Below are 11,871 nucleotides of genomic sequence, written 5' to 3'. Positions count from 1 at the left end.
TGAGAGACGTTCTTTTTCGAAAAAGAATTTTTCTCATTGGATCATCAGTTTTCGTTCCGCGACCTACGACTGATCGTAGAACCGGACCAAACGAACGCACACACGTTCGACGTATCGCAGGTTCTTGTAATCCGAACGCGCGGATCTGGCGATTCGTATATTACTCCCCGATGTGCGAGAGCAACGACGTCGTCAGAAATAACGGGCCGCGGGCGCCGCGATAACACGAGTAGTAGGGACAGAGAGGGGTAGATTTTATTCGCATACCCGGTATCCGGCATACACCGAACTAACCGACGACGCGCGGCCCTACCCCCACTCTGTCCCCACTACTCACGTTTACCGCGGCGTACGTGGCCCGTGGCCGTGGCCCGTGGCCCGTATCGCATATGTCGCGGAATTCGCGGAGTAAACACACGAATCGCCGGGTGTCGCCGCGTTTGATTAATCGCGTACCGTTCGACGATTTGGCGATCGTGGAGGATAGATAAATCGTTCATAAGTCGATGATTTATAATTGCACGTGGTTAATCAAAATGGCGTAATCGCATTCTCGCGACAGTCGCTCCTGGCGTGAAGTTGGCCGTGCGATTTGCGACGTTCTCTCCGCCATCTTTGTTTTATTTGTCACGTCACGTCACTCACGGCGGGAAGTCACGGCGCGACGTCGTGGGTGTCAAGCTGATCGTATAGTTTCGTTCGTAGTTTCTCCGACCGCGACGTAATTCTTTCGTCGCCGTGCGGGAGTGCCGTGCTTTCGGTGTCGCGCGATCATAAGTGACGATATCGTCGATTTTCGGCATTTTCGCTCGTGAACGTCTTCGCGTCGCGAGTGAGCGCAACAATGGACCAACGGAGGACGATCGAGGAGAGGAGAAGGGGGCGACCGCAAGGTGAGTTACAGTTATTGTTATTTGTTATTTATTATTTTGCTCTCCCGTCGGTCCCACTAATTACGCGAGCGAGTTAATGCGCGGAAATATGCATCAACGTCTTAAAATCATGCAGTAATAACGTTTTAGAAATTTAACGGGCGCGATATAATAATTATTTATTTCGAGTACGTATTCATTTTCTTGGACACTCTCGCACTGCTTTATTTAATGCAAAAATATTTCTATGTCACAGATCATCGCAGATCGCAGGGCTACGACCTACAACTCCGCTGTTGCGCATCGGCCGGTGAGTTATTTTTTTGATTTCAATCTTTTCGACACGACGTGCCCATACCTGTCCGAACTTTCGGACAAGCGTGTGGATAAGCATTTAAAATAACAATCGTGAAAAGGCGAGATGCGGTACGGTAGAAAGTAGAAAATATAAAAAACACGAAAATGCATTCGATAAAGCAAAAAATTATCATTCGAAAAAGTAACGCGGCGAATAACGAGGAGGCACGAGGCACGAGGCACGAGGCATCTCGGGTTCTCGGGTGTTCGAGCGTGGATCGTCGAGATCTCGAGCAAAGCGACGACACGGTCGTTCGAATCGAACGCGCCAGTAGTAAATCTCGCGTTTGCGCCCGACGGCGCGCCGCGCGTCGCATTCCACGCTCGCCCTCGCCCTTCGCGAAGCCCGCGAATTAAGGAGCCGAAGGAGCGCGCCGCATCGCGCGCGTCGCGCACAGTCGACGATTCGATTCGTCCGCCATTGCTGGCCGCCCACTCCCCACTCCCTCCATCGCCAGTGCTCCGCGCGACTTGGCGACTCAGGCGACTACGCACACGCACTACGCGAGTCAGTTCGGTCAGTCAACGATCTGCCGGGGACTGGGGAGTAGCGCGGAGTTGCGGAGTCGTGGACGTCGTACGTCGTACGTCGTGGACGCGTCGCGGTAGAATTTCCCGCAAACGACAGAGGTGAAGCAGCGCGCGCGGTTGGCAGCGCGGCGCGGATCGCGAGATTTCCTCTCGCACACCGTTGACCGTGCGTCTTCGTTGCTGTCGTCGCTCGTCGCTCGTCGCTCGTTTGTCGGTGCTGCAAGCCTGCGGAACGAGCGTAGCCCGCCTTTCGAGTTTTCCGTTTCTCTTTGCCCGGTCCGGCCCATCCGCGATCCGCCTCGCTATCATCGCCCCTCCACCTCCTCGTCCGTAGTGTCGTCGTCGGCGTTCGTTGCCGTTGCCGTTGCCGCTGTCGCTGCCACCGCCGCCGCCGCTGCCGCCGCCGCCGTCGTCGTCGTCGTCGTCGTCGTCGTCGTCGTCCCGGTGTTGGAGCAGCGCCGCGGCGGTTCCCCTCTATCGATCGAATTTGACCTGCGAAGTTTCCCCTAGCGCGTGTGTGCGGTAATAGTGGCGGCCGGTAGTGGGTCTCTCGCGCTCGTGTTTCCGAGTCCGGTAGCGCGGGCAGCCTCGGTATGTCTTTGCCAACGGCTTGCACGCGGTTCAGTGACAACTACGACCTGAAGGAGGAACTCGGAAAGTGAGTACCGCAATTTTATATTTTATTCGCGCCTGTTCGCGCCGCGCGAGCGAGCGTGCGAGATTACTCCGCTCGCTCCGCGTGTCGTCGCCGCTCCCTCGCATTCGCGCACGCTTCGTCCTCCTTCTATCGCGCTTTTGTCGTTTGACCGGTTCTTTTCCCGTCTCTATACTGATAATATTCGTACGAGAAGACGTAGAGGGAGAGAGGGAGGCAGGGAGGGAGGGGAGAGAGTTCCGCGGTCATTCGTGCCGGCGCGGTGCGGCGTCCGCCTTCGGAGTACGGAGCAACTTCTTCTTCCTCGCCGGACACGCGCGCGCGCGCGCGCGCGTATCGACGCGTTTTCACGCGCTCGAGCGAGCGCGAGGACGTGCGCACAGATCGCGGTTATTCACGATCGACGTACGTAGCGGACGACGCGGCGCGGCGAGGTCGGCCATAATTGTTGCCTGCGTATGCAGGGTACGTCTTGTCACCGCCTTCCTCCTCCTCCTCCTCCTCCTCCTCCTACTCCTCCTCCTATCTACGTTTGCCGGATTCTCTCGTTCCTTATCATCCTCTTCTCTTCCACGTACGCGTCCCGCGCGTGCTACGCGCTCTCGTCTCGATCTCTCGACGTATGTCGTGGTCGCGCCAAGTCTTGAGGCCTTTCTTTTCCCTCTCCGTTGCGCGCGCGGCGCGGGAGACACCCCGTTGCATTTCGTCTATATTTAAGCGCCACGGGCACGTCCGCCGCGTCCGCCATCCGCTCAGTCTCTATATATAAAGCGTCAGGGCGCCTGTTTCTCTCCGCGCCGCTTTCTTCTCGCGCTGATGTGCGCGAGAAGCAGCGGTAAGCGCAGAGCTCGAGCATCGTGTATAGCGTATACGCGCGCGGATCTGTTACCGAATCGATATCGCGTCTAGTCGCGTCGTCGCGCCGCTTTTTACCTTATTCGTTACCTTCTCCCCCTTGTCTCTTCCGCTCTCCGCCCTCCGCCCTCCGCCCTCCGCCCTCCGGCTTCCACCCTCCGCCCTCTGCCCTCCACTCGCCCGTGTTCTCTTTCTTTTTACCCTACTCTTGCCATCTCCCTGTCCATCCGCTCTTCCCCCTTTCTCGTTCCTCTGCCACGTTTCACCTTCTCCTTCTCCTCCTCCTCCTTCTCCTCTTCGTCATCCCTCGTCGATCTTCTCCACCCTCGTGGCACGAGCGACGGCAGGTGTTTGCAGTCTTGCACGCTGTTATCTCTAAAAGTTACTAGATCTTTCCTCGGCGCGATCTCCGCGCGATCGAAAAATTTATGCGCTACTTTTGCAATACGTAATAACTATTCAAAAATTTCGTTAGAACGTAGGGTTAATACCTGTTAATATATTATAGTTCGTATAACTTTATATGTATAATAGTTGATGTAACTTTGTTAAAAAAAAAATTAGTTACATACATATTATGTATGTAGGTATATATATATATGTGTAGAGATATATATTCTAAATACCATCATAATTTTCTACCTCTCTCTCTCTCTTTCTCTCTCTCTCTCTCTCCCTCGTAAAAATATTTTATCGACGTAGTTTCCAATAATATATTTTGCGTTGAATTTGATTTATTTGTATAAATCTGGCACAGACTAACATTTTCCAGCTGTTAATCTCCATCGATTCTTTTATCCATAACTGTGATCGCTGCAGTTATAGTTCTCTTTGTGTTTCTCGATATACGATACATTTCGTGCAGGGACGAGAAGATCCGATACAAGTATCGACGCGTAAGAAATTGATAGGTATTCTGATATTGGAATGCACGTCGATGCATACGTTTCCGTAGATTGTACCCGCGATTTATAGCGCTTTCCGCTACGCTGAAGAACCGCGTGACGGACGTGTTCGACGTTTGCTACGTGTAAATCGCATTTCGGAGCGACCGCGGCGAGTATGCCGATACTGGATACTCGTGGATATATTCTCGCGTTCTCTTTTTTATTAGAGCACGATACTCGGTAATCTGTAATCTGGGCTCGTGTCCGCTTCTTTGCGAGAAACCGCGGAGCCATCCTAGCTCGACTTTGTTGTATTAGCCCTTTTAACCTTTGTACCTTTTTTATCGAACGACGACTATTTTTAGTACGTACATTCTTCTATGTATGTGTACAACGGTAGTTGAGAGAGCAGTAGTTAAGAGGGAGTGAGGGAGTTGCCCTAAATTAACGTAGGGTGAAAATGTTTGTTTTTGACAGACGTCTGAAACGAAGCGGGCGAGATTCAAGTATATTTCAATCGGTATCGGTATTATTTTAAAAAAACTACGAAATATTTTTGCTAACGATTTTTAAACTTTCCTAATTACAGTTTCTGTCTTTGTTTCAATACATATACGATCGATATTTTCAACCTAGATTATTATATTTTGCGCATATGTTGCTCTAGGAAAGTATTTTTTCCGAGATACTGATCCACGTGTCGATGTTTCGGCATATCTAAACGTTTTCTTAGTGCGAGAAATTTTAAGAGTCGATCTAAATGCGAGGCTTTACGTTTATCTCAAGTCCAAGTTCCAAGTGATATAATTAATGTAATGGTACATATATTTTTAGGTATAATAATTAATAAAAATTGTATCTTTCTGTACATTTTTATTTATTTTTATCGACTTTTATTGCGAAAGGTGTATTTCGATCGTATCGACTTACGTATGCGAGAGTTATGATTTCATGATAATAAACATCTATAATTTGGAAACTTGTGAAATATAAAACCATATCCAACATAAATTCAAAACATAAGGGGGGAGGGTCTGATACGTTCTAGTTCCCCGAATTATATATTTGCTTTTTATCTTAATCTTGTAAAACAAGTACACGGCACACAGAATGTGCGACAAATTGCTTTATTATCTGTTAGGATCTCTCTCTCTCTCTCGCTCAATTTTTCACGATTAATTTTGCAACTGATTAATCGTTAATCGCGTGTATTATGCTACTACATAATGACTTTCCAGTTTCTGAAATATTCAAGGGTGCACAAAAATAATATATTCGATCACATCCCACGTCTTTTCGGCAGAGTTTACGCCATACTTGATAAATACACGGAGACTAGAGCGTGCTTAAAACACGCGTTATATCGGATCACCTGCTGTCCAATGGTAGTTGATTCTTCTTTTCAAAAGCTCTCCACATCATTCACGATGATCATATCGTACGCAGGGTGTCAGAGTTTATCGTTTTATCGAATATTTTCTCGTACCTGTAGAGTGTGTAAAGAATTAAAAAAATTTGCTGTTTTTATATTATTAAAATCTTAATAAAAGTGTGTAGAATTGTTTTAATTAGGCCGATACAAAATAATAGCGTTCCAAAAAAAGAAGAGATGGCGCTTTTAACCGCGGGTGGCGGTATATATTTTGATTAGGCATAGTACCTGATGCTACGATTAACAATACGTATACATATGTATATCGTTATAATTTTGATCCACTTTCAAATTTTTGTACGGTAGAATAGTAGATGATTGCGCAAGCGCTTAGAATCTCATATTCAAAGAGAGAAATATGCCGTATAGATTGGTAAGTCATTCTTTACCTTGTTTAGAACACACATTTACGTGACGATGCTACTTTGTAAGTTCGTACGTATTGTAAACGTATGCACTAAACTTGAAAATAGTGATTCAAGTCGTAAATACTTGAAAGCCAACTTGTCGCCAACATTGAATTAGCTGAAAATAGAAATTGTGTAATAGAAATCATAGTAGAAATTGTGGCACTAAGGAAAATATAGTGGAATGCAATGATGATTCTATATACATATATACTCATTCCGCCAATTTTATCGGAATAATTCATCGTATGTATTTTGTCGTGTTATGCATTGTTGTGACAAATGCGATAATTAAAGGCGATAGTTAAGGTGGATAGTGTGGATATTTGATTTTTTAAATGTGTACAATAAATGTGTACGTGAAAATAACAATTTTTACCCCTATCTCTATGTCCTCTTAATTCGTCGCTGTGTGGACTTTGATTTCTGAATATTCGGTGATGTTTTGAGAATTTACGGGACTTTGAAAGTATATATAATCGATATTTTTCCAAAATGCATATAAAATGATTTTTTCACCGCACTTTCCGACGTTATTATTCGTAACAATTTATTCGCATTTCTCGCACGGTAATCATTTTGTCACATTTCCACGTGCGTTCACCGACGCGTCATTCAGTTTTCAAGTACCATCGAGTACCATATAGATCACAGATTTACCAGATAGATCAGTGCCAGTCGTTTTGGAACATTCGCGATACGCGAGAATGCGAAAGAGTAAAATTGTGATGCGTTCGTGTAGATTTCGTGTGCGTGTAATGTGTAATGTATTTATTATATATTACATATTTCTGAATATTTTAATATTTACTTTCCAATTTTATTATTTTCAACATAATTATAATTCTATAGAAATATATATTTTCTTAAATTTGCTGAGTTTATTAGATTTTGAATGGTTTTGACGAATGAATATCAAGATTATATATGTATTGTATATGTATATTAATACGCGCGTTAAGTTGGATTCACTAAGTAAACGAGTGCGATCAAACGCACGAATGCGTAACTCGCTTCAACGAGGGTGAATTCGGTGAACATACGCTGGTACTCACGAGACGCCTTTCGCGCGCATTGAAGCAAATTGTTCATTCGTGTTTGTTCACATTCGCTCGCTTGGTTCGGATTCGTCTTTACATACGCGTGTGGCACATGTGCGCCATAGTAGGTGCGAGATATGTATATTAATATATTATACGTGTGCGTGCATTCGTGGCACGGCATAATCAAAACATTTCTCTCGCCTTCCGTATCCGTTGAATAATTCACGAACGGCGCGCAAAGACTTTGCTATCTCGTCGGGAGAATGATCGTTTCTTACCTATACCTATTAATTATAATTATTGATTTCACTGCGTGACGCGAGAATATATGATAACTGGCGGACGTAATCGACACAAGATAGTTTTCATCCTCGAGGCATTTTTTTTTCTCTTCCAAGTACCAAATGCAATACTGATAACGGTTACATGTTTCTTCCCTTTTATACATAGTCAACTTTCGCAATTTATGGTTTCGAATATTATTGGCCGAATAATTTTTGTATTTTTTTGGGGTACGAAATATAGACGCTTAGTTTGCAAAAACTTCGCTTAAAAGCAAAACTTATACGGATAATTGACCGAGATTTCCGTATTTTTTTTTGTTAGAACTGAAACGAGCGTAAAAGAGCAGATAGCAAAGTGAAAATGTGAAATGTTGAACAGATGTCACATTCGCTATTCGAGTAGACGAGATATTTTCCTTGAAATTGATATCGGGAAAAGTGGCGCATATATGCGCAACGAGTTGAATACGACTTTAATACTAGAGCCTTATAAACTGTAAACTAAATTACAGGATATTAGATTCAGTATTAGGAATAGGCATATGTGTATGTCACGCGAATTTCGCTCCGTTCTAAAAACGGTCTTCCATCGAAAAATAATAGCGCGCGGAAGTAATTTCCATCGATCCCGCAATTGTGAAGCTATATATGGCTAACTCATTTATTCGGAGCGAAATACCTTTACGCTTTACGCAATGTTCATGTGTATCGCGCTAATTATGAATGTATAATTTTACATCATCTGCGCGCATATAGTCTTGTGGGCGTATAGTGTGATATAAACTGTAAAGATATAGGCATATCGATTTAATCCTCGGATCTTTGGGTTCTCGGTGCAGGGCCGGAAGCGAGAAGCTGCTTACGGCCAAACCGATCCGCATGTTGATTTTGGCAACGATCGGCTCACCGACGCTGACATTAAGACTGTGGGTAAATATTGGCTCTATCGAAAACTACGAAGGAAAATGCCAATTCCCGCGTCGCGCACCAAGTAATAGCGCCATCGACGGTGAGCGTTTGCGGTGCCGCGCACCTCGCGCCGCGCCGTGACGGTTTACTTACGAGACTCATGCATTGTGTGTATATGTTTATATTTTCCACGCTCGCGCCGCGAAAATTGCATGCGACGGTATGAATTATTTCCTCCTTGCCGCCAATCTCCTCTCCTCACGCCTCACGCTATTTTTTTATCTATAGATACGTGCCATGTCTCAACAGATTATAGTTGTGCGTTTCGTTTGACGGTTATCGATGTATTTCGTGAATTTAGATATTTTGCAACGTTACAGTCGATCGATAAAACGTAACGTAACGGTACAGACAGCTATATAACTATAGCAAAAGTAATATAGGGAAAATAACAACGATGTCTTATTGCGCTAATATAATAAAGATAAACTTGATTTTAGTTGAAACCAGTAAACATGTAAATTGTGAAGTAAGACAGAAAAATATTGATCGTTTTTACTGTGGTATATACAGAAACTTATTTATTTTATATATTTATTTTGGTTTTAAAGAACTGTGTGTAATTTGATGTACATTTAATGTGTTATACTCTTAATATGTACATACGTGTAGAGCATGGCGCGACCCTTTCCCCTTTGCCTTTTTCGAATTTTCTTTCTTTTGATCTTTTTATTTAAGTTTCCTATAGAAAACACTCGCTTCCGCGTGCACTCAAAATTTTGTCTCGACAAACATTTTCTCGCGTCTATTTTGCGTTTGCTGTGCAGTATGTCATCATATTTTTGCTTTCCCCTCTTTCAGAAATCGCGAAAATTATGCCGTAAAGCGGAAGAGCTTGAAATCATGCTAGGAATAAAAATGTCGTATTTAGAAATGGTATAAACGTCAAACCGCGTCTGTAACGAACCTCATTATTTCTACGTTATTTTAACGATTCGTCCTCTCGGGAAATCTCTGAGATTGTCGGCAAATGTATAAAATGTTGTCAGACAATTGGATCGATCTGTTGCAAATTTTTGATTGATTTTACGACGAAGTGATTTCATACTTCGCTTTGCAATGAATTGAACTTTGCAACTTTGCTTATATGTGCTAAATTCTGTTTTTCGTATAGAAATATAATTTTACATAAATATGAAATCTCGTATTAAATGAAACGTCAAAGAGGGAAAAATATGACAGTAATCTCCTCTGGTTAAAATTTTGAGTTTTCTTGTCAGTATTGATCACGGATTCTCTCTCTCTCTCTCTCTCTCTCTCTCTCTCTCTCTCTCTCTCTCGCTCCCCCCCCAAGCACGTAAGACCCATGCACTTTAATTCCAAAGAATTTAAAATACATTTTTGAGTTCGAGATTTCGAAATATGACGCCAGAAGGAAATTAAAAAAAAAAAGGGAGAAAAGAAATTTTTGCGCCAAACTAACTTAGGAAACGGCATGAGTCAATCAATCGCAATTCTTTTTCTCTCGCGAGATAAGACGCGAAGGAAGCAAGTTGCGTTCGATTGTCTTATCTTCGATGCATGGCGATGGTGGCAACGGTAATAAAGGAGTAATAAACTCGCCTTTGATAGCTTGTAGCTCGTCGATATCGATTTATCCGGACGATTCGGTCGACCTTGTGCGACTATGACGACTGAGATGGCAACGACGACGGTGAGAACAAATAGAGGAGCATATGCGTTAGACGGCGCGGCGAGATGAGAATTTATTTGCTTCGGCGTCTTTTTGCGTGCTTCGCCGTATATTTATTTATTCTGTCAGCACGGCTTTTACGGTCGTGGGAATGTTTGCATTGCTACAAGGAATTTTTGTAGGCTTTTGCAGATCGATCTCCGTGATGCGCGCGCGAACCAAGACAACGTCCAGACGAAAGTCCATTCAGTCATCATTCGCGATCATCGCTATTACACTCGCAATAGATAATAAATAATTTTCGTTTATGATTTATTCGAAGAGGTGCGCATTGCCTATTGAAATTACGTCTTTGTAATGAATGAAAGTTAAATTATGGATCGCGCGCGCGGTACGTAATGCGAATATGGTTACTCCGAGATTAGAGTAGGATTAAATCTCACCAAATATATATCTTACAATTAGTTATACTCGATATTTTATATATCGCATTTAATACACATTACATTTCCAATTCTCCCTTCACGTTTTGGTATAGACTTATATCTATAACCTGTTAAGCTATAAATAATAAATATTTGTCATTACATATTTTTCAAATCAAATTCGAAATTCAAGGTCTATAGAGAAGTGCAAAATTCGTTCACAGTTTACCAATGGTTATGATTTCGTTATAGGTCTAATTTCATCTATGATCTGCCAGTTATTAAATGCCTCGAAATTTTGACGAATAAAAATTTTGTTCACAATTTATCAAGAAACGTGTCTAGTTACTGATGTTTACAGTCATGTATTTGATTTACACTTCGATGATTCGGAAGGAGACCTTTCTCTCGTTAGATTTCTGTGACGGCACTGACACCGTGATGTTGGCCAGTCGGTACGGTAATGCCACAGGATCGATCTTGCGGATGAGAGAGTTCGCGTAATGCCGGCCGGAAACTCGATTCGGGTGAACCGACCGTGTACATATACATCGCGCTAGGAGAGGAAGTGAAGCGGGACGGAGAGAACTTGATTCGGTCGATCCGAACGACAGCATGATAAGAGAGAGAGAGAGAGAGAGAGAGAGAGGGGGGGGGAGGGAGAGAGGACAAAGACCCCGATATTCGGTGTTGGTCGTGCGATTTAACGAGATTTCGCGGCCGTTGACCGAACATCGTTGACCATCGCTGCTACGGCCGACGATTAATTAACAGTGCCAGTTAATGCCTCGCAATTATTATGCGCCGGAATGCGCACTTACGCGCCGTGCACTTTGGTTCGCTATTAAGCAAACGATCGGCTGCGTCGAATTGTAGGGTGCTCGCACGGCTCTTTCCGCATCTTCCTTCCGCGTTGAATGCTGGAAATTAAGCAGTTGGCAAACCAACCGCGCCAACGTGATTTAATTCCCTCTAAAACTAGAACTTGAAGATCGACAGATATTTCGTTGATTGTGATTCCATTGTGTTGCAAATAGATCGAATCTCGGAATATTAGAATTCTACGTGGTCGCTTTGTAGATTACGAATACTTGTATTACAGGAGATGGCTATTTTTTGCGTTCAGCAGAGAATCATTAAACTTTTGCGGCGCGAGCTATAAACGAGCACGTAACTTAATAGGCAAACTTTACAGAAAGTTGTTTAATATTAATATTTATAATGATGCATTACGCGAAGAGTTATCTTTAATGAAATAATTCATTGCAAAAAGATATCTCTCGAAAACATTGATATGATTCATTATATTCTAAGATACGAGTCTTTTCTTATAAAGACAAAGTCTTACAATTTAGTTTAACTCGCGTACTGTAATTAAAATAACTGTGTTATTAATAAGATGAATACCTATCGCGGAATAGATTTGCAAAATATCTAATCGATGGTGAATCATGCTTATTGACGAGAAGATGATATTAGTCTCTTAATTTCTGATTACATTGGCTGGAGCACCTGGAAATT

At 43.4% G+C, this 11,871-nt stretch overlaps 1 protein-coding gene across 1 annotated transcript in view; it reads left to right on the top strand.

The window, feature by feature from the left end:
* LOC143893632 (calcium/calmodulin-dependent protein kinase type II alpha chain-like) overlaps positions 1–11,871 on the top strand; it is a 77,220-nt gene that overhangs the window by 639 nt on the left and 64,710 nt on the right. Inside the window, exons 2-3 of the mRNA XM_077399202.1 lie at positions 779–893; positions 1,129–1,182. Of these exons, the coding sequence (XP_077255328.1) occupies positions 779–893; positions 1,129–1,182 (169 nt within the window). The remainder of the gene's footprint in view (positions 1–778; positions 894–1,128; positions 1,183–11,871) is intronic.

Source organism: Temnothorax americanus, unplaced genomic scaffold (genome assembly GCF_048541705.1).
Source record: "Temnothorax americanus isolate GAGA-0224 unplaced genomic scaffold, ASM4854170v1 Scaffold124, whole genome shotgun sequence".
NCBI lineage: Eukaryota > Metazoa > Arthropoda > Insecta > Hymenoptera > Formicidae > Temnothorax > Temnothorax americanus.
Note: the sequence above shows the minus strand (reverse complement) of the source record. Positions and strands in the feature narration are given on the sequence as shown.